The 23,394-nt window shown below is 46.6% G+C and overlaps 1 protein-coding gene and 1 long non-coding RNA gene across 9 annotated transcripts in view; both read left to right on the top strand.

The window, feature by feature from the left end:
• RGS12 (regulator of G protein signaling 12) overlaps positions 1-23,394 on the top strand; it is a 122,732-nt gene that overhangs the window by 71,442 nt on the left and 27,896 nt on the right. For all 8 annotated transcript variants that reach the window (XR_014244427.1, XR_014244428.1, XM_082391240.1 and 5 more), the window contains one exon: positions 803-824. Coding sequence is in view for 6 of the 8 variants with exons in the window: in XM_082391240.1 (XP_082247366.1) it covers positions 803-824 (22 nt within the window). In the remaining 2 variants the exon portion in view is untranslated. The remainder of the gene's footprint in view (positions 1-802; positions 825-23,394) is intronic.
• LOC309628340 lies at positions 831-2,711 on the top strand. The gene is made up of 3 exons (XR_014244431.1): positions 831-1,187; positions 1,948-2,011; positions 2,657-2,711. It is a non-coding gene; the product is annotated as an uncharacterized lncRNA (long non-coding RNA).

Below are 23,394 nucleotides of genomic sequence, written 5' to 3'. Positions count from 1 at the left end.
CCCCTTCCCGCGGTGAAGGCTCCCTGGTGTCTGTGCCACCGACACCCTCTCCTGCCTCCGCCCAGCTTTTCCCTTTCCCGACTCCTTCTCCGGAGCCCTCTCCCTCCATGTCCCGGGTGACCTGCCCTAGGTTGCAGCCTCAGAACTGTTGACCCCCAGGTGGGTCCCCAGGGGGTCTTGCTCAGCTGTCCCCATCGGAGGATTGCTCAGAGCTCTTTGGGAGCCCAGCCCGCCTGTTGTTCTGGGACCTCCCTCGATGGCCTCCTCCCTCCAGTCCTGGCCTGTCGCCATCTGTTTGCTCAGGGTGGCTGGGCCTGGCGGTCGGGATTGGCTGTGGGCCGGCCCCCACTCTGCTACCACCGGGGCGGTTTCACCCCTGCACGGGCCGGGTCTCGGGGTGAGAGCGCCGAGCAGGGCTGTGATGTGCCCAGGGCAGCGCCTGGCCCTGGACGGACAGTGGGCAGGGTGCCTGCCTCCTGGACGTGGGTGTGCCTCACGGACTCGAGCCCGGGCTGATCAGACTGAAGTCTGTAACGCTGTTCTCACCGAGGTTGTTACTAAGACGGCGATGTCAAACGTGCTGGGATTTGTCCTCAAGGGGAGATGGGCTGCTTCCGCCCGGCCTGCGCCCCGACTCGCCCAGGAAGCGCAGGGACGCGCCCCAGTGAGGCGGCTGGTCTCCTGGACACCCGCTCCCAGAACGGGGACGGCCAGAGTCTTCTTTTGCTGCTCACGTGGATGTGCTATCTCCTGACCTGTCATGAGGCCCAATTAACTCATGTCTCTCTCTCTTTTCTTTCAGTCTGCAACTGTGTCTGATGGTGGTAAGTCACAATTTCTGATGTATATTTTTATTATTTTTAACGAAGTTTTCACATGTGGAGTGTATTTGCTGTTGGCTCACTCGTAATGATGTTTTCTTGGCCTTTCTGCATCCCTGGGTGGAGGGGAGGATCTAGTCGGGGCCAATTTGGGGGCAGCTCTCCATTCCTCGCAGTGACTGCTACCTGGGTTTTGGAAGCAGTTTATTGCAGGGACGTGCTCGGTGTGGCAGCACCCTCGCCCGTCCCCTCGCATTCCTGTGCCAGCAAGTAAAGACCTGCTGCCCGCCTTGTAGAACTAGCTTGTAAACCAGCAAGGGAAGATTTCAGAGCTCTTGCTGAATTTGAGCGATTCTGGAAATTCGGGTGAGACGCTCAGTTGCTAAATTTCCCTTTCTTAGGAAAAGTTTAGTAGATAATTGGAGAGGTGTGGGATGAAGAGGAAGCTTTTTTTCTGCCTTTAAATGATTTTGTTCAGGGGATTCTTTTAATGGGACTTCCCCGAAAAGCAGATGGCCAGAGATGTCCTACTTCACTTAAGATATTTCTCGATGTAACCCTTATCATTTTAGTTCCGTGAGTTTTAAAAACTCTTCAAAATGATTTGGAGAGTTTCTTCCAAATGTTCCTTATTTCTTATAATACTCATAAAAGTCCTATGCTCACAGTTTTGGTTTTTTTACTTGTTTTTAATTACTCTGTTCTGTCTATTGAGAGTTGAATTTTATAATTTGTCAAAATGTATCAGCACTTTATTTTCATTTATTTGCTGGCTGTGGGTCCCAAGTACTGCCAGAGCTGGGGAGTCACGGGGTTCAAGGTTACCCTCTGTATTGTAAGTTAAAGAGAAACCAAGGGTTTCTATTGTCCAGCAACTACAGACTTCAGTCATGAGCCTTAGACAGGGTAGCAGGTATGTGGCGGGGCTCGGCCTGGAAGGTGACGCCAGTCGCCCTCCGCCGGCTGGGGTCAGTCCAGCCGTGGGAAGTACAAGAAACGTGCAGATACCTGAAGCTGAGACCAGACAGATCCTAAAGTTTGTGTTTGGGGATTTATTTTTTTAATAAAAGGAATTATGTTACCTGTCTTATGTACAACAATAATCATGTCATTTAATCACCTTAAGCTAGGAGTGGGAAAAACTTCCTTAATGAAAGGAAATAGGACCTGTAACCAAATCCAGGATAAAAGTGAGTGGTTTTTACAGTATTCTGTTCATGTTAACCTTTCTGTGTGCTCATTTATCTTTTCTGGTAGAAGGCATTCATTTCTGCAGGAAATTTATACATTTGAGAAGTTTATTTAATATGTTCAATTTAATCATAATTATTAAGATTTATTCATCTCTAAAGTTTTCTTCTGTCAGCGGTAGATGCAGGAACCCCGGGGAGTTTTATTATATACTTCATTTTACAATTTTTGAAAAGCTAAACTTCCCAAGTGTGGGAAGCCCCAGACTCACAGCCCTGTGTCCTTTCTAAGGAAGTGGTGTCCTGGCTGGTGGCAGTGGTTCCCCTGCCCTGCTGGGGCTCCCCACCCCCTGGTCCCTCCTTCTCTTCCTGCCTCAGGCCCTGTGCCATTCAGGATAGGCCCCTCCCTCATGAGTCCCTCTGCGGCAGAGCAGGGAGGGGGCAAGGTCGCTATTTCTTGAGCACGCCTTCAATTTCAGGGACTGCACCAGACAGTTATATGTGTCCTACTGAGTTTTTTCGTGCTTTTATTATTTTCCATCTTCAATTTCTTTTCTGATTACAAATAAGAAGAAAAAGTGATCTCATTTATTTTGCATGTTAGTTCCAGGAGGTATGTATTATTATATTCTGCCATCTTTACAGGTAAAAGCACCCAGGCAGAAAGAGGGTCACACAGACACCAAGTTAAGAGGCTGGGACTCAGGCTCTGAGGTCTGCCTCACTGCAGAGCCAGGCTCACGGTGCCCTCCTCCCCATCTCAGCCCTGGACCCTCCAGTTTCTGACACCTGCTTCCTGGGGTCACCTTAGCCCATCTGCGGTCGGGGGCTGGTGAGAGGATCCAGGCACAAACTCGGAATATGTGTCCACAGAGATGTTTCATGTTTGTGTTGAGCAGGAGATTCCGGCTCCTGGGGGCCTGGGAGCTCCAGGAACAAACTGTTTCTATGGGAAACGAGTCCTGCAGTGACTCAGGACCGGCTTTGGGGAGCAGCTTTTTCACAAGCTGTGCGGCCTCCACCTAGTCGTCCGGCCTAGTTTGGGTGACTAATAAATCATCACTCAGAAATATTTTGTGTTGTTAACCTTGTCGGTGAGATCATTTGGACTCATTTAACTGTTGGACTCATTTCACACTTTATACTTTTATTATGTGTGTTCTCACCATAGAGTTAGTTTTGTGGGTTTATTTTAAGGAAGTTGGACAACACTATTTTCGCCATCTTTGTCAACCAGAAGTGTGTCTTTTCGATTTCTCAGGAGAGTGGCCCAAAGCCAGAGACCACCCTGTGAAGGAAGGATTAGAGGTCAGTCTCTGTGGAGGGCAAACCAGGACCAGGAGTGAGTCCAGGGAGGCAGATTCTACCTCAAGAAAAGGAAGAACATCCTAGCACGTGAGAGAGGCTTAAAAATGCAATGATCTGCCTTGTGGCAAATTATCCAAATGCTTATTCACACCGAATCCCCCATCGTGGGAACGGAACCCTGGGGAGCTGGTGGCCATAGCTTGGTGGCGTCGTAAGGCCTTCCCGTGCGGAGGGGAGAGAGCCTTCCGGTCCCTGAGCCTGGGGTTTGGCACAAGGCAGCTTTATTGTAATAAAAGTTTACTCTCTTATTTTCTTTCTTTTTTACTTTGTAGTACCAAGCAGCTTCGCCAGGACTTCCCCTCCCACCCAGCTCCCACACCCTGGAAGGGCCAGGCTGTCTCTGCCGATACTGGACCCGCCCTTTGAGGTTGGGAAGTTGGGGCATTAGGGAGCTTTCGAATGAACGCCTGCATCTGCAGGCACGTGTCGGGCTGTGACCATGGGGGACGCGGCTCTGGCTCCTGGGGTCTGGGGTCTGGGGTCTGGGGCACATCCTCTCCGGCTGCTTCAGAGACACACCAACCTCGCCTTTCCAACCTCGCTCTTTCTCCACAAGCATGCTGTGGCCCCAGGGTCTCCTCGTGACCTTCCTCCGTCTCCGCCCCCTGCATCCCGGCCCCTCCCACTTCCTCCGCCTAAACTCCGCCCCTCGCGGTTCGCTCCGCCACCCCACAGCTGACTTGGGGCCCAGTCCCCCGGGCTGGCAGGCTTCCTCCCCTGGTCTCCCGTGGCCCCTCAGACGCACGGGATCTCGGTTGGCTCGCACAGCGCTGTCCGCTGCCAGCGTGGTCTCCCCGGCCTGGGGCAGCGCCCCCCGGAGCCCTGTGCTGACCACCCCGGCCTTCACTTGAGTGTCAGCCCAGGCTTCATCTCCTTCCGACACTGCTGACGAGGTCCCGTCATTTTAATTATTTATCGGTGTCGCTGTCTTGTCTGCTCCCTCCACCCACTGGACAGTGACCTTCGCGCGGTGGCTTCAGCACAGCGATGGCGGGGGAGGTGTTTGTCAAGTGAATATTGAATTCGGCCGTTTACGGTATGGCAGACAGCAGCCAGGGCCTCGGGGCTAAGACCTGCGTTAGGCCATTAGGGCAGTGGCTTTCACAGTTTTTCCTTCTTAGTGAAACCCTCTCAAAAAACAAGCAAGCAAGCTTAGTAGAATCCCATTCTATAAAATACAGCAGCAGAACTGTCTGCTGGACTCGGGGGGTGTGGCCAGGCCCTCTGAGGATGCTTCTGCAGCCGGGGCCCAAGGACCCGGCGGCGGCCAGTGTCCACGGGGACTCGCGTGCAGTTTCTTTTGTCTTTCTCCAGAAGCGGCCGTTTATTGCCTCTGATTAACAAAGACAAATCGTTTTGAAGTAGATTTTACACTCTGTTGCCATAAATTAATAAGCAGTACTTTGAAATATTTCTGATTATTGTTCTAACATAAAAACCAGGACCTTTTGAAATCAGAAATAATATCTGAGATGAAAGACATGCATTCTTTAATTGTTGTTTGTTTTCTGAATGGAGACGGCCTTTGATTTTATATCTACTCTCTGCCCTGCTTTTCTCCGTCTGCCCCTTTCCAACAAAGTACAACTTCAGCCAAGTGATAGGGCATCAGGAAGGGGGCTGGCAGGTTAGGAAGTGACAGGGAAGGCCGAGCGGTGGGGCTCCTTGTCACCTGGCAGCTGAGGAGCCCTGGCCACCGAGCCTGGGTGTCACCAGCCCGGGGCACTGACGTTGGCTCCGTAAACCCTGGGCCTTGCCTGAGCCGGCTCAGTCCTGGGGCGTAGTACTGGGAGGGGGGACGGGGGTCTGGTGGAGGCTCTGCGCTCGCTGGTTAGTTCCTTTGTAACTGGTAGCTGAGAGTTGGGCTGGCAGGTTAGGATCATTGGTAGTTACAGTCAACGTGGAGAGCAGCTGAGTATGTCGTGTCGAGCCAATGGTCCTTTAGTGACAAGGATTACATCATAAACCTGGGCTGTGAGATGCAGCCAAACCGAAACCGGTTATAGGTGAGGTCAGCGCCCTAGGGCGTGCTCGGTACCCACCCGTGTGTGTCATTCGGACTCACGTCTGATATCAGTAACCGCTTCCTACCCAAGGCTTTCTTTTTTTCTTTTTCCCTTTTAAAAATTATTTTACTTTTTTCCAGCTTTATTGAGGTATAATTGATAAAAAAAAATTGTGTTTAAGGTATATGATGTGATATTTTGGTATACATACACATTGTGGCATGATCACTACAATCAAGCTAATTAACACATCTGTCACCTCACATAGGCACCTTTTGTGTGTGTGGTGAGAACACGGAGATCGATTCTCTTCTCAAATGTCAAGTGTACAAAACACTATGATTATAGTCACCATGCTGTACTTACTCATCTCACAGCTGAGACTTTTCGTACCTTGACCCACGTCTCCCCATGTCCCCCTCCCCCAAGTCCCTGGCAACCACCATTCTACTCCCTGCTTCTATGAATTTGACTATTTTAGATCCCACAAAGAAGTGAGATCATACAGTTTTTGTCTTTCTGTGTCTGGCTTATTTCATTTAGCATGTCCTCCAGATTCATCTATGGTGTTGCAAAGACAGGATTTCCTTTTTTTTAAGACTGAATAATATTTCATTATATGTAATATATATATATATACACATACATACATATACACCATAATTTCCTTATCCGTTCCTCCATGGGCACTTAACTTGTTTCCATATCTTGACTATTGTGAACAATGCTGCAGTGAACGTGGTGATACACATATCTTTTGAGATCCTATTTCATCTGGATGGATAACCAGGGATGGAGTTTCAGGATCATATGGTAGTTCTAGTTTTAAATTTTTTGAGGACCCTCCATACTGTTTTCCACAGCAGCTACAGCAATTCACATTCCCACCAACAGTGTAGGAGGGTTTCCTTTTCTCCACACCCTCTCCAGCACTTATCTCTTGTCTCTTTGATAATAGACAAGACTGTCGACTAATGGGTGTGAGGTGGTATCTCATTGTGGTTTTGGTTTGCATTTCCTTGAGATCAGTGATGTTGAGCATCTTTTCATGTACCTGTTGGCCATTTGTATGTCTTCTGTGTCAAAGTATACATTCACCTCAGGTCTTTTGCCAATTTTTTAACCTGGTTATTTGGGTTTTTGTTATTGAGTTGTATGAGCTCCTTGTATATTATGTTTATTAATCCTTTATCAGATGGGTTTGCAAATCTTCGGAAGGAATTCTGACCACGTGGCCACCATTAAGCAGTTCAGACCCTCGGCTTCTTTACTCTCACTCACCAGGGAGGTTTCTAAGAGCCCAGGAGTATTCTCTTCTGCTTCTTTGAGAAAGTCAGTCAGTTAATACTCAAAGGCAATTTAGTTGTAAAAGGTTTTTCTCTATGTTATTAATTTGATTTTTCAGATATATCTTGCCTCTTTTTTTACTTTTTATTCATTTTGTGGTAGTATTGATTTTGTCCTCAATTTGTTTCATCAACTATGCTTTCTCCCCTTTCTCTCATAGAACATGAAGAATTTCTAAAGTTTTTTAGGCTGTGTTTTCTTCCAGACCAGACTTTGTGTTTGCTTTTTGCATATTCTATACCTTCTTTCCTCCGTCCGCCCACTCATCTACACATCCATCTACCTACCCATCCATCCATCCATCCATCCATCCATCCACCCACCCACCCACCCATTTACCCATCTATCACGTCATCCTCCCATCTATGGATGTCAGCAGTCCCCATGGCCCTTATCACTGTGCTTTCTGGCACTGACATTCTCGAGCCCAGAGAGACCACAGTGCTGAGCTCCCGGGTCCTTCCTGCCTGAGCTGACACCCTCAGTACTAGTTGGGCTCTACCCACAAGGGTGTATCCTTGACTTTCCCTATTTTGCTGGTGCAGCTTCCTTCCCCAGGACACCTGCTGGGGACTCAGGAATGGGTCAGACTCAGAACCTGTCAAAACCTTTTTATTTTTTCTCTTTTCTTGGCTTTTTTTCTTTCTCTTTTCTCTTTTTCTTGTTTGAAGCTTATGGCATCAGACTGTGCCATCTTTTTTGGTTGCTTTTGCTAAGTTTGTGGCTGATTTTTAATCCCCCCACTCCGCCCCCGCCTGTGCTAGATGTGGGGAAAGGAGAGGCTGTGGCTCTTCTTCACTTTGCCCATACTTACCTGGGGAGCTGCCGTGTGCCGGTTTGTCTTGTCTTGTTTTGAAATAACTTTCAGTAGGAAACGAAAGAGGAAAGTAGGTCGTCACAGACTAGAGCTTCCAGTCGTCTCCGCCCGCTCCTCCAGGTGCTGGGTGGTGAGTGGTCTCAGGCCCAGCAGATCTCTTTCCAGGGCCCACCAGGGCTCTTCTCCCAAAAGTTTGTACACACCTGGCCAGGGCTGAGCGTAGCTCAGTGGGCATGGCTGCGGGGCCGTGTCTTCCCGGTTCCGCCCGCTCCGTGACCCTGCTGGACACCCGGGAAGCCATGGTGAGCACAGTCTGGGTCAGCTCCAGCCGAGGGTCCTCATTCCCCACCTCCAGCCTTGGGACCCCTCCCGCCTCTCGCCTAAGTCCAACCCTCAGCCCTCCATCCAGGTCTGCCTCTCGGCTCTGTTTCCCTCGCGCTTTACGTTCACAGTAAACTTTGGTTTCCAGAAGTGACTTACTGCTTCAGGTGTTTGGGGTTTAGAGGGTCTCTCCTTTAACACCATCCTGTGTGAGAGAATACATCAAGGCACAGAAAAACTCCTGTTGCTTTGGTCATTCTCTGGAAAGAGCCGACTCCCCCGGGCAGCTCCTTGGCTAGCCGCCCGCCCCCAGTCCGCTCACACCGTGCGCTCCGCGGCCACGGAGGGAAGCTCACCGGCCGCCGTCCTCTCTCTCTCTGTGCCTTGTGTTTTCTCGAGGCCTGACGGCACCTTCTCTGCCCGCCTGGTGGGGTCGTGGTGCGGGAGTGGGCCCTGCGCGTCAGGCCACTTCCGGGGCTCTTACAGCAGCTGCCTGGCGGTGAGGGTTACGTGCCTGTTAATTGAGGGAGTTAAACTGCACCCTTCTTTAAAATACTAGGTATTGGGTCTTCCCTGGCGGTCCAGTGGTTAAGACTTCACCTTCCAATGCAGGGGGTGTGGGTTCGATGCCTGGTCGGAGAGCTAAGATCCCACGTGCCTCGCGGCCAAAAAACCAAAACATAAAACAGAAGCGATACTGTAACAAATTCAATAAAGACTTTAAAACTGGTCCACATCAAAAAAAAAATCTTTAAAAATAAAATATTAGGTACTATAATCTCTAGTATTTTTGGCAATGAATTTGCATCCTGTAAAATTACGAAAGAGAAGGAGAAATGTAAAGGTTTCAGAGTGGTGTCATGGGTATTTGTACAGAATTCTGGTGAAGTCATATTTTCCTCATCAGAAAAACAGTGCAGCCTAATTGCACATTTTCAAAAATGTTTGCTAACTAGTAGAGATGGAATGTTAATTTGTAATTTGCTGTGTGAGAGGGGTTGTTTTAACCAGAAGTCTTTGTTTTGGTTTAATATATTGTAACATTCCTTATGGTTTGCTTTGAACCTAAAAATTATACCCAGAGTTTACATAGTGTATTTATAGGGTACAAAGTACTAAGTATTTTGTAAACACTAGTCAAACTTGGATTTTAGTTTTTGGAAGGTTGGAGACTTGATTTCTGCCAAGATTCTTTCCAATGTGCTGATTTCTTTCCAGTTCTACAAGATATTTGGAGAGAGTTTTTATTAGTAATTATTTATACTGTGAAATTTTTTTCAAGCAAACAGAAGTTCAAAAGTAATAAACCAGTGACCACATACCTTCCTTCTAGAAGTCACGCCGGCTAACATTTGGGCATATTTGCCTGAGGCCTTTCTTCCAAAGCACTGCAGTCACTGTGGAGGTCCCCTTTGTGACCCTCCTGTGTCCGTTCCTCATCCTCCCCCCAGAGGCCCTACCTGGAAGCAGGTGTGTATCCTTCCACTCCAAGGGGACGGATTAGTTTGATTCTTGGGGGGGAAGCGTCTCTTAGGAAGCCGTAGCATGAAGAACAGTGTAAGGACTGGTCTAGTAAGCCGTGTGTCCCGTCAGGAGAGCAGTCACCCTGAGGCAGCTCCCGCCAGAGCCCGTGTTCTGCCTCTTACACGAGTGTTCACTCATGATTTGTGCCCTTTTTTGGTATGTATTACACTTGAATGAAGAGTTTACTATAATAATTAATATTGTTTTAAATGCTTGAAGCTTTTTACCTAAGGACTTGCCAAATGGTTTGAAAATTTTATTAGATTCACTCTCAGGAGAATATGTATAAAGTTGCTCAGAGAAAGTATTACATAGATTGGGTTGAAAATCTGATTGGCCAGAATAATTTAGGGGAAAGGTCTAGAAGTCGACCTTGAGGTTGGGGAGGGCTCAGTGGCTCTTTGCAAGAGCTCTACCTAAGCAGCTTTTATGCAGATTAGGAAAACTAAGAAGAGAAAGTAGATGCCTTTGGGCCTGCCTTCTCAGCTTGTAAGATTTTCTCTTTTGCTGATTTTCAGCAACTTAATTACGATGAGTCTTGGGTTGGTTTTGTTGTATATCTGCCATTTGGGGCGTGTTGAGTGTCAGATATCGTTTACCCCTCTCCCGCTTTGGGGACTTGGGTTTTTCCTACAGGCCACTGAGACTTGTTCATTTTCAGTCTTTTTTTTTTTTTCTCCATATGCTTCATGTTTCATAGTTTCTTTTGTTCTGTGTTTAAGTTCACTGATCTATTCTTCTACAGTGTTTAATATGCTGTTAATTCCATCCTGTGGACTGTTCATTTCAGAGGTTTATTTTTCGTCTCTAGACGTTCCTTTCGGATCTTTTAGAACCCTTCACTTCTCTCCTCATATATTCACGCTTTCCTTTAAACTCTAGAGCGTGTTTACAACATCTTTAAGTGTCTTCAAGTCTCTGTCTGCTGACTTATCCTTGCTGTCACTCCTGGGTCTGTTCTACTGCCTAATTTTTCTCCTGGTCGTGGGTCACATTTCTGCATCTTCACATGTCTAGTGATTTTCGACTGGGTGCAGGATTTTGTTGTCTTCCCTTGAAGAGTATAGGGGTTCGTTTTAACTGGCAGTTAAGCTACTTGGGGCTTGGCTTGGCCCCTTTGAGGCTTGTTTTTAGGCTTTTTTTTCCTAGGGAAAATCTAAAGTAGCTTTCACTGAAAGCTAGTTTAGCCCCACTACTTAAGCCTGACACATGTGGGGTCTCCTTTGAAGGCCAGGCGTTCAACCAGAGCTGTGGGGACTCAAAAATCTCACAACCCTGTGTGAGTTCTGGGAACGTTCATCCTGCAGCTCCCAGCTATTCTTTGCCTGGCCTCATGGGTTTCACCCCGTGTGCACACAGCTTAGAATTCAGCAACAGACTCCAGGGTTCTCTTTTGAGATTTCTGGAGCTCTTTCTTCACTAGCTTTCCTCCCGGCACCTGCAAATTCCAGCCTGGCCTGGCCTAATTCTAATCTCTGTCTCTTCAACTCAGTGCTCATGCAAGACTTCTGCCCACTTTCCTGCTAGGTCATCTACCTTTCCTTATTGGTATGTAGGAAATTTGAAAAATAGATCCTGGAAATGACTCTTACATTGGATTTATGTATTCAGGTGAGCTCCCCCACAGCTTACCTGTTCATTCTCTTCGTGGTCTCTCTTTTTTTTTTTTAATTAATTAATTTTATTTATTTTTGGCTGCGTTGGGTCTTCGTTGCTGTGTGCAGGCTTTCTCTAGTTGCGGCAAGCAGGGGCTACTCTTCATTGAGGTGCTCAGGCTTCTCATTGTGGTGGCTTCTCTTGTTGCAGAGCATGGGCTCTAAGTGCACGGGCTTCAGTAGTTGTGGCACGTGGGCTCAGTAGTTGTGGCACGTGGGCTCAGTAGTTGTGGCTCGCGGGCTCTAGAGCGCAGGCTCAGTAGTTGTGGTGCATGGGGCTTAGTTGCTCCGCAGCATGTGGGATCTTCCCAGACCAGGGCTCGAACCTGTGTCCCCTGCATTGGCAGGCGGATTCTTAGCCACCGTGCCACCAGGGAAGCCCTCTTCGTGGTCTCTTTTGATGACGAAAAGTTTTTAATCTTTGTATCATTCAATTTATCATTTTCCCTTTCTGTGATGCTTTTTATGTCCTTTTAGAGCAGGCATTGCCCTTCCCAAGATTATGAAGGTAAAGCCATAATTGTTTTATCTTTTGCATTGAAAGCTCTGATTATCTGGAGCTGATATTTGTGTATGATGTGAGTTAGGGGACAAGATTCATTTTTCCCCGCTGGGACCCAGTTGATCCAGCTCCATTTATTGAAAAGGCGATCCTCTCCCCACTGAAAGGAAGCAGCACCTTTATCAGGTAATCGTATATTTGTGGGTCTGTTTCTGGCTTCCAGCTTCTGTTCCATTGGTCTCTTTGTCATTGGATCAGCACCTCGTGTCGTCATTACTGTCGTTCTGTCGTGCGTTCAGAGATCTGGTTGTGTAGTCTCAGGCTGGCTTTGCTTATTCCAGCCTTTTGCATTTTCTTACACATTTTGGAGCTAATTGGTGAGTCACTGCCAGTTTTCCAGAGTCACCTTTGCTTCTTTCTGTCTGAGCTGGTGGAGATAACAGCACTTTTGGAATTTGTGTATGATGCTTTCACTGGAAATGTAGCACAAGCCACACAGCCACTGATATTAGGGCAGTTGGGTTTTCCATTGTTTTGTGACGGTACGTTTGTGACCTTCATTATGTAGCCACTTACTGTCTTGCTCTTTAAAAATCTTCAGGCCATTCCCCCAGGAATAAATACTAAATCTGGCTTTGTTTGCCTTTTAAAAAACTGTTTCTTTTAGAGGACTGACCTCTATCAGTATCTAAAACCAGCATTAATCGAGAGTACTTCAGGCCAACGTGTCACCCTCAAACAGATGCCGTTGTTCAGAGAAGGGAGGGAAAGTCTTGTAACGTACAAGACTTTGCAGGGACTTGCGTGTAGGGTGACCCGAGCATCCGAGAGGGGCTGGTGGACAGGCCGTGCTCGCCTCTGGGAGACGGTGGATTGTCGCGGGATGTGCTGCCGCTGGTGGTGGGAGAGATGGAGCCGGGCGGCAGGGCCTGGTCCAGCCAGAGGCCCGCGAGTCCCGCGGAGCCGAGCCCTGAGATGAGAGCAGAGGCTCTCCCTCATGTGAGTTTGGGGAGACGGGAGGGGCCAGGAAAAAGCCGAGAAGGAGCAGCCGGGGTGGTGGAAACCTGAGAGAGGATGATGCTGTGTCTGTGAGGAGAGCACAGGGTGAGGAGAGCTCCACTGGGGGACGGTCACAGCGTCGGCGGCGGGGGAAGGAGCAGGGTCGGGAGAAACAGATAACAGGGCGGTAACAAGAGCTCTGCTTTGGACCTGTGACTTCTGAGATACTTCGCAATTTCCAGGTGGAGATGTGGTGTAGACAGTTGGGTAACTGAGTATGGATGCCAAAAACGGTTGGGCCTGGAAGCTTAAGCTTAAGGGTCATCAATCCACCAGTGGAATTTAGTGCCTTGGTAAACTTGAGAAATTAGAGATCATGCAGAAAAGAGGAGTCTCAAACCTATGGGATAAGTGGGAACCGGAAGACGGCCGGGGACGTGAGAGGTGATAAGACACACGAGTCAGAGCATGGACTGGGTTAAACCCTGAGTCTGCCACCAGCTGGCCACCTCAGTTCTCTGTCTGTAAGATGGGTACCAGGACCCATCTTACAGAGTTACTGTGAGAATGACAGGAACTGATATCTGTGATGCATTTAGAACAGTACGTGGCACATGATGAAGAGCTACGCAAATGATAGCTGCCATTATTATTGTCAATATCACTGTTGCTGTTTTAATTGCATTTCCAATATAAGTGGTACTAGGAGTGGATAAAATTGCCTAGAAGAACTACGTAGAGAAAAGAGCCTAGGACAGGCCCTGAAGAAGATTATAAGATCAGTGGAAGAGAAAGGGCATCAAAGGAGAAAACTCTCCATTTAGATTGTTTAAAATTCAATTTTAAAACAAAAGGACACAGGAAGATTGAAAAAATTAAATGAAATTAATTATTTCCTTAGGTAGGTACTAAGGAAAAAGAAAATTGGTATGGCAATATTAACACCAGACAAAATAATTCAAGTGATAAAAACAATAAAAAGCGAAGAAAGCAGGCAGTGTGCACCAAAAATAGAGTCTCTCACTTGTAAACAAAGTTAGATGAACTACAGTAAAAGTGGACAAGTATTCTTAGGGGAAGACTATAATATACCTTTTTCAGAAACTAAGAAATCAAGCTGATAAGAAATAGAGTAAGATCACAGAATGTTTGAATTATAAAACAGACAACTTAAATTTTATATATGTAAAATTTTACATCCAATAGAGAATACACTTTTTTCCCAAAGATACATGAAGTATTTACCAATGTTGACAATATTCTATTCCAGAAATGCAGTTGCTACAAATTAAAAATATATTTATAGCATACAGATCACATCTACTGTCTGCAATGTAATTAAATAGAAGTCAATTACAAAAAGACAATACAAAATAATCTGTACATTTGAAAGTTTAAAACTATATTTCTAAATAATCCATGGGTCAAGGAGAAAATTAAGATGGAAATTATAATACAGTTTAGAACTGTTCAGTAATTATAGTGCTACATATTAACACCAGTGGGATGTAGTCAAAGTGGTTTTCAGAGAAAAATTTGTAGTATATTATAAAAAAGAAAAGTTGGGAAATACAGGAAATAAGCTTTCAAAATAAGGTAGGGAAAAACATAAAGTAGAAATTAACAAAGTGGAAAACAAAACAAACAGTATATAACTGATTAATAAAACAAAAAACTAAGTCTTCAGTAGGTATGATCAAGAAAAAGAGGGAAAAACATTAAGAATGAAGAAGAAAGAAGACAAAGATAACTTCAAAGATAACAGAGAGCTAAAGTTATAAGAAAATTCTTTGAATAACTTTATACTAATGCATCTGATTACCAGGTCAATTGGACAACGTTTAGGAAAATATGGTTGGCCTAAGAAGAAAAGGAAACTTTGGTTAGATAAATCAACATAAGCAAAAATGATTTGGAAGTCAAAGATCTACACCGCAAAAGGCAACATGCCCAAACCAATTTATTGGTGAGTATATCAATCAGCTTGGGATAAATGATGTTGCAAATAACAAATAACTCCAAAATCACAGTGGCTCTAAGAAAGCAAAATTTCTTTTTTACTTACATTATACGCCCACTGCAGTTTGGCCTTGTTTTGCTTTGCGTGTTTTCACTGTTGCAGCAGTTCCTCTATGGGACACTGTGAGTCTTGTGGCAGAGCTGGGCAGTGCTTCCTTCCCAAGCACTACGTGCTACACTCTCTCACATCACAAGGCCAAGCCTGACACTGAGGTGGGGGGCATGGGTAACCCTCCCACAAACAGGGGCAGCAAATATTTTGGACTTAACATGGTCTACCACACAGGGTATAGAAGATGGGAAGCTACCCTACCCTGCTCATATCAAGCCAGTATAACCTTGATACCAAAACTGGACAAGGATGGCACAAAATTGAATTATTGGCCAATTTAACTTAGTGAACAAATATGGAAACTTCCTAAATAAAATTTTAGCAAATTGAATCCAGCAGTGTTTTCATTTTTTAAACGCATCCTTATGAAGTGAGGTTTATTCAGGGAATGCAAGGATAGTTTAACATTAGAGAATTTTCCACTCAAGTCACCATTTATTCATTCGACAGTTACTTTTAGAACTCCTACTTTCTTCTAAAAACTGTTCCAGGCACTGGGGATACATTGGTGAACAAAACGAAGTCTCTGCCTTCATGGCGCTTACACTTCAATAAAGGAATATCACGGTCACATAAGCAGATTGTTTTATATTAATAGATTAAAGGGGTAAAACTGTATGATTATCACAGTAGAGGCAAAGGAGTATCTAATAAAATTAAGTCCCCATTCCTTTTTTTTTTAAGTTGAAGTATAGTTGATGTACAATATTATATAAGTTACAGGTGTGCAATATAGTGGTTCATAGTTTTTAAAGGTCGTACACCATTTATAGTTGTTACAAAACATTGGCTATATTACCTGTGTTGTACATTATATCCTGTAGCTTATTTTATACACAGTAGTTTGTACCTCTTATTCCCCTACCCCTATATTGCACCCCCCTTCCCTCTCCTCACTGGTAACCACTAGTTTGTTTTCTATATCTGTGAGTCTCCTTCTACCCATTTCATTTTTTTAAAGTTATACTTAATAGTTAAACATTAGACCCAGGAATAAGACAAAGATGTTTCATATCTTAGCAACTATTTAACATTATATTGGAGATTCTGGCCAACACTATAAGGCAAGAAAAAGAAATTTTAAAACTTGTAAAGGAAGAAATGAAATAATCATTATTTACAAATGACATTCTTATCTAACTAACTAGAAAACCCACAGCATATCAGTCACATGGCCAGGCCTGACTTTTAGAGCTCATGGAGTTCAGGAAGATGAAAAGTAGTAGCTTTCCTAAACAATATACATTGTTTTGATAGGAACATATATATGTTCGTAAAAGCATAACAAAAAATTTGGATCAACACCAAATTAATAAGATGGGTTTCCTCTAGGGAGGGGAGATAGGACTAGAATTTTAGGTAATGATCAATAAGGGATTTTATTTTTTATGTTTAAAATTTTTAAGTAGAAAATATTTTATGAATTGTGCATTAAAACTGCAAGATGTTTATAATTTGAAGTTATATGCCTTTCAGCCTGTGCCATCTCATTAGCTTGTATTTGGAACACGTGATCTATTTATCCAACCAGTATTATTGAATGCCTGCTATGTGCCTGGTACTACTTGTCACAATACTCTTATGATGCCAGTATACAGTTACTACTGTGGCTTTATAGAAAGGTGAAGTGACTTGGTGAGGAGTGGAGTTCTCACAGCATCCCTGTGACATTAGTACATGGTTGTTACTGCAGCATTACAGAAGGGGGAGGACAATGTGACTCCAGAACCCACACTGTGAACCACCACACCTGTGCCAGGTAGAGCTGGGCTGGAGACTGGCTCCCAGGACAGAGCTTGCCACAGAGTAGACCTTCCACAGGTGTATGTTGAGAAATGAGGAGGAGGGGGTGGCCCCATTTACTTCTTACTCATCTTAACGGCCCATCCAGTTTTAGGAAGAGAACATGGAGGATGGTTGGGTTCCCCCGTGTAGTGGAGCCCTGATCTTCTTCTTCCATAGAAGCGTCAGGCTCGGCAGGTCCTCAGGGCAGGCGGGGGGAGAGAGGGCACACCTTTATTTTTATTTTTTGCACCATGTAATTCTTTTTCAGTCTGAAACTATATCAGGCTTTCAAAAATTGCAGCTGTAGGACAAAGAACTTTTCCTGTACCATTTGAAAGTAAGTTGCTGATATGATACCCTTACCATCTTGAATACTTTAGAGTGAATTTCTTACAAATGGATACATTTTCCTGCATAACCAAAATACAACCATCAAAATTAGGAAATTAACACCAATACTTTGCTACCATCTTATCCTCACACTCTGTTCATTTTGCCAATTCATAGTAAATGTCATCTTTATGGTAAAAGGATCCAGTTCAGAATTACATTTGGCTTTTAGCTGTCATGGTTCTTTTATCTCCTTCAATGGAACAGTTCCTCCTTCTTCGCTTGTTTTTCACATTCATGCCGCTTTGGAAGATTGCAGACCCCTTAGTTTGTCGATGCTACCTCAGTTTGGGTCACCTCCACCTTGAGCTCCACCCACTGGAGACATCCAGACCAGGGGTGGGGCTTCGGGAGCCCCACCACTCAGCACCGCCTCCTGCAGGAGAAGGGGCAGGAGAGCTGCCTGCCTTCTTTGGGGGTGAGGTGGGGACGGGGTGAGGACCCCTCATGGAATAGGAGCCAGCCTGGTGACCAGATTTTTGGAGCCCAGTCTGGGACAAATGACTTTCTGAATTTGAGTGCTTTATTTGGAAGTCACATAAAAGACACAGGTATTACATTTGTTTAGTTTTGCACCTGACATACTATCTTCATTATTAAAATTATGTGAAATCATAACTGTTCCAGAATCCCAGGCTATGGATGCCATAGCCAAAAAGTACAGTTTATACCTGACATAAAAGTAAGTCTTTCCTGTGTCTCAGTATTACCTCTCTTCCACTGACAGGAGTGGCCTCTCAGTACCATCCCTGATGAAGGCGGTGCCTGCCCCGTGCATCCTTGATGATCTTATCCCCTTGATCCTTTTCCTTCTCTGATGGCCAGCCCACCAGCCCCCTGTCCTGTTGGGGACGGCGCCCGTTGCCTGGCCCCCCACCTACACGGTCTCAGTGCAGGCCTGGCGCCTGCAGCTGTGCCTTTAGTCTCCTGTGCCTCAGCTGCAGGCAGGGGTGAGCACCAGTTTTGAGTCTTCCTTGTGGAGGCCCCCATTTGGGGTCCTTGGGCTTCTGCACTGAGCAGTGGCCTCCAGACAGGGTCAGGCCACAGCTGGAGGGTTTACACTTCACGTGTGGCTCTTGGCCCCAGAATAAAGCGAGGTCTTCACAGAATGTATGTATTTTATTCACTGAGATGAAATACACTAATTTCACTAAGGAATTAGTAAGTGAATAATGTGAGTTTTTTTCATTCAAATCAGCATAATAAATGAATTTGATTAGGGCTAATCTTTGAAAAGTGTCCCGCATCCCTTTTTGCTGAGTCCTGGAGGCCCCCTGTGGTCAGATGCTGGCTAGTGGGCAGCCCACGTGTGGTCACGGTTGCTAGCGCTGCGCCTTGAATCCTGAGCACTCTTGCGACAAGTGACACGTCCCCTTTGCGTGTCGCGTTACTTCCCACGCTGACCCTTTTTGGCTACGGTTCTGCCCACTCACACGGCCTCGTGAGCTCTCCCAGCATCTCACCCCCATCTGCTTGGCATTTCAGTCTCCAGAAGGACTTGTGTCATTTCAGACACAGAAAGTTTGTTCTGCTCTGCTCTGCCAGAACAGTTATAAATCGACTCTTCTGGTAGTGACTCCAGGAAAGACGCAGCATTTAGGTTTCTGGTGTTTGGGCCCACATTTCCTGTGGCCCTGGGAAGTATACGGAAGGATACTGTACACTGAGTGCTCCCCGATAGATCTGTGAGGCGTTTGCCTGCTCTCCAGGGCTGTGACATCTGGCCAGGAGCTTATGCACGGTGACACTGGGAGCGTCCCTTGGAGCACATGGACGCTGTCTCAGCACCTTCACCAGCTAATCTCAGGCTGGTCATAGGAGGGCTTCACACGTCAGCAACTTCCTTTGTAAAATGGGCTGATGGATCAATAGTTTGCAGACTCCGTGCCGAGGAGGTGCTGTCAGGCTCCGTAGACGTTTCATTCTCATCGGCAGAAGGGCTCTGTAAATAGTGGCAGATCTTTCATGAAGGAGGTGCTGGGCTGCCTGCCCGAGGCTGCACCAGGTCAAGCAGAGCGCCGCCGAGGTCTGTCCCACCTGTTCTTGTCTGTGTCTTCTTCCTTCCCAGTGGCCCAGCCCACACACGGGGATTCCATATGCGATTGCTTTGAGAAAAAAAAAAAAGGGCCTGCTGCTTTCAATTTGTAAAACATGCCAGGGCTGCAGCTGGGGAGTGAAGTGAATACTCTTAGGGAGCCTGCTGTGCGGCGTGGGCAGGATGGCAGACTTGGACGTGCAGCTGAGCGGGGTAGGGCGGGGTGGGGGGAGGCCGGGCAGCCCTCCCTGTGCGCCCACCTTTCAGTGCAGAGCTCGGGCAGGTTCCAGAATTCTACGTTCAAGCCTAGCCTTCCAGGGCGTTTGAAGAGAGGAGAATAGAATATATCTTACTTAACAGCATGTTAGCTTCTTGGATATTTTTTCACTATTTAGATGCATGGTGTAAAGATCTTAACTTGTACTCTTGCCCCAAGCCCTGCAATTGTTAATTTCTCCCCTAATGAGAAAACCAAGACATAAAGATATTCAGGCCCATGCAGTCTATCACATTATGCCACCCAGAGCCAGAATGACCATCATGGGCCTGAGGCTCCACCTGGCTTTTCCCCCAGAACTGAATTTTACTGTTGAAGTGGCCATATGGCAGATATTCTCAAGGCCTGGTTTGAAGGGTGGACCAGTTCACTTGATGAGCAAGTACAGGCTTTAAAAAGTAAATGACGTGATGTTAAAACTCATGGAATCCTGCACCTAAGACTGTGTATTTCACTGTATGTGGATTTTATCTCAAAAAGAACTGTAAACAAAGATTAAAGTCTAGTTACTGGTTTTGTTTTTGGCAGTGTATGTGTTATCAGTTCTTTTTTTTTTAAATAACTTTATCTATTTATTTATTTATTTATGGCTGCATTGGGTCTTCGTTGCTGTGCGTGGGCATTCTCTAGTTGCAGTGAGCAGGGGCTACTCTTCATTGCGGTGTGTGGGCTTTTCACTGTGGTGGCTTCTCTTGTTGCGGAGCACAGACTCTAGGCGCACAGGCTTCAGTAGTTGTGGCATACGGGCTCAGTAGTTGTGGCTTGCGGGCTCTAGAGCGCAGGCTCAGTAGTTGTGGTGCACGGGCTTAGTTGCTCCGTGGCATGTGGGATCTTCCTGGACCAGGGCTGGAACCCATGTCCCCTGCATTGACAAGCGGATTCCTAACCACTGCGCCACCAGGTAAGGCCGTGTTATCAGTTCTTAAAGTACCTTCTGTGTATTCCAGGCTTCAGCAGATGAGCAAATACACCAAGAATGGTGGGAGCCCAGTTCTCCACTGCTGGGGAGGGAGTTACAAATATGGGACAGGAGAATGTATTGGGGTTAAGGTTGGGGTTGGGGTTTGAGGTGTCAGTGTGAATTCATGGTTTTAATAGATGGACATGAGCATGTAGAAATAAGTAGATAAATAGATGTGCACCTGTGTATTCATAGGCATGTGTGGGTATGCGTATCAGTATTTCTTAGCTCTGTCCACTGGAAGGGCCTGGAAGCAACAAAACCCCCCAGTAGCAATGAGCACCCCTTGTGTCCAGATCTTGGTGTCTAAACACCACTCCTCAGTGAAAGGAACAGGGTTCCTTGGAGCAAAACTGATTCCTGGTCTGGAGCACGGAAAGTACAAAATGAACCCTGCACATGTTTTCACACCAGAAAATAAGGAGGTGCTCAGTGCATGATGAGGACTTACCAGAAGGCCCCAGGTGCCAGCTTGAAGGGAGGCAGAGCATAAAAACAGAAGTGCGTCGAGTGCATACTGATGGAGATAAATGAGTTTATAGTAAGTGGGGGAGGAGAGAAAGCTCTTTCATACAGTAAAATGTGGAGGAATGATGGCATCAGAAAGTCTTCTGTGGGGACTTCCCTTGTGGCGCAGTGCTTAAGAATCTGCCTGCCAATGCAGGGGACACGGGTTCGAGCCCTGGTCTGGGAAGATCCCACATGCCGTGGAGCAACTAGGCCCGTGCACCACAACTACTGAGCCTGCACTCTAGAGCCCATGAGCCACAACTGCTGAACCTGAGTGCCACAGCTGCTGAAGCCCTCACACCTAGAGCCTGTGCTCCACAACAAGAGAAGCCACTGCAAAGAGAAACCCATGCACCGCAACCAAGAGTAGCCCCTGCTTGCTGCAACTAGAGGATGCCCACGCACAGCAACAAAGACCCAACGCAGCCAAAAATAAAGAAAGAAAATAAATTTATATATATATTAAAAAAAAGTCTTCTGTGGATGCCGAAATACTGGACACAAGCTTGACGAGGAACAAGATCCATCCATCAACTCAGAGGGCAGGATAGTGCCTCCACAGTGGAGAGCCTGGCACCCCAACCGAACAGCACCAACGCTGCGATGGACTGACGCCCCTTCTCCTGCAGAGAAGTGCAAGGAGGACACACGCGGGGCACCCATCACTCCCGGAGTGCTCCTGCCAGGTCAGCAGGAGACACCAGGCAGCCCAGACTGAGGGGCAGTCCACAAAAGAGCCGGCCCATGTCCAGGTCTAGAGACCAAAGAGAGGCTGGGGGCTTTTTTTTTTTCCTTAATTAATTAATTAATTAATTTTTGGCTGCGTTGGGTCTTCGTTGCTGCACGTGGGCTTTCTCTAGTTGCGGCGAGCGGGGGCTAATCTTCGTTGCGGGGCACGAGCTTCTCATTGCGGCGGCTTCTCTTGTTGTGGAGCACGGGCTCTAGGCACGTGGGCTTCAGTAGTTGTGGCGTGCCAGCTCATTAGTTGTGGCTCACGGGCTGTAGAGCGCAGGCTCAGTAGTTGTGGCGCACGGGCTTAGTTGCTCCGCGGCATGTGGGATCTTTCCAGACCAGGGCTCGAACCCGTGTCCCCTGCATTGGTAGGCGGATTTGTAACCACTGCACCACTAAGGGAAGCCCCAGGCCAGGAGCTTTTAAAGAGACACGACCACTAAGCGATCCTGAATTGGACCCTAGACGGGGAAATAGCCAGAAAGGACATTGCTGATGAAACTGGAACTCGGACTGTGTCACTTTCTCCAGTTTTGATGGCTGTGCTGTGGTCGTGAAAGAAAATGTCCCCGTACTTCAGAAATTCACACTGAAGTATTCAGGGGTGAAGAGGTATGCTGTCTCCACCTTAATCTCCAATAGTTTGGGAAAAGTTACCGGCGTGTGTGTTTAGAGAAGGAGACTGGGAGGAAGGGAGTGAGGGGGAGAGGAGAGAGGATGACACGGCCAGTAGAGCAAGATGTAGACGGCCAGTGAATCTGGGAAAGGGTGTATGGGAGTTCCTCTTACTGATTTTGTAATTTTTTGCAAGGTTAATTTATATCAAAATTAAAAGCTGCCCCCAAAGGATGGCACGTGTGGCTCTAAGAAAGGGGCAGCTTTAGGTCCGGTGGAGGTGTTTTCAGACCTCGTTCAAAGTCCTGTCTCCCCAGTTTACCAGCTGTGCTAGTAGCTCTGCCTTTCTGAGCACTGCCTGGGTCCCTGGGCAGATGAGGGGCCCGACGCAGAGGGACTGGGGCCCCACATCCTGGCCTGACTCTGCCTCTGCGCCCCCTGAGCTCTGCTGCCTCACCGGCAGATGGCTGCACTTCAGAAACGTGAGGTCAGAAAGGACACTGATAGGAAAGTGGGACCCACTGGGGCTCTGCCCCATCGTTAAACCCTTTTCCTGAATTGTTTTCTTGGAAAATGTTGATATTGATTTAACACCTTTTTAACAGAACTGTCACCTAGTTGTAGCTGTTTATGCAGCAGTGTCCATCCAAGAATCTGTAGCCGGGTCAGCCTGAGAGCCAGATCCAGCCCCTGCCAGTTTTTATAAACAAAGCTTTCATGGAACAGTCACGTGCATGCTTTGCTTTGACCTCAAAATGCTCCTTATGGTTTAAAAGTGGTTCAGTTTGGGGTAGTTGCTTATTACTTAGTGAATACTTATTCCTGATACTATGCAATTTTGGTGATCACCTTCTCATTAAAAAGATAAGTTTTATGTTTATGGGATTAAAATTTTTAAATAGGGAAATTAAGAGTTTTATTGTAAAAAGTATTTTTTTTTTCCTTTGCCACTGCTAGTTTAACAGAAAACAACTTCCCAGAGGCCCCCAGGGCTTCAGCCTCAGCATTTGTGCCTCTGAGAACAGCTTCTGGAGCTGTGCTCTGCCTGCTAAATAATTCACATTCGTCGGCAGCAGCAGGCTAAAGGTCTGCTCTAAATTATGGATGCGTCTCCTGTGATGCTTTGTGTTAAGTATACTGGTGGTTCCTTCTCCGTGAGCGCGAAGGGAGAGCCTCGCCTTTGTCAGCCTGTGGACTGGGATCTCTGGAGAAAGTGCACTAATTTACCTCTTTGGGAGCGTGAGCTCAGCAACAATGTCTCTGTGTGTGGCCCGAGCCTGGGGCCCCGGGGGCTGTGCTGGCTGACCCTGGTATGGACTCAGAGGGGTGGTTTGCGGTGAATGGTTGGAAGTATTTGGTTAAATGGCATCACAGTGGCTCTTATCGGCTCTGCCCAGGTAAAGTCCCT

The sequence above is a fragment of the Balaenoptera borealis genome (assembly GCF_965194805.1).
Source record: "Balaenoptera borealis genome assembly, chromosome: 4".
NCBI lineage: Eukaryota > Metazoa > Chordata > Mammalia > Artiodactyla > Balaenopteridae > Balaenoptera > Balaenoptera borealis.
Note: the sequence above shows the minus strand (reverse complement) of the source record. Positions and strands in the feature narration are given on the sequence as shown.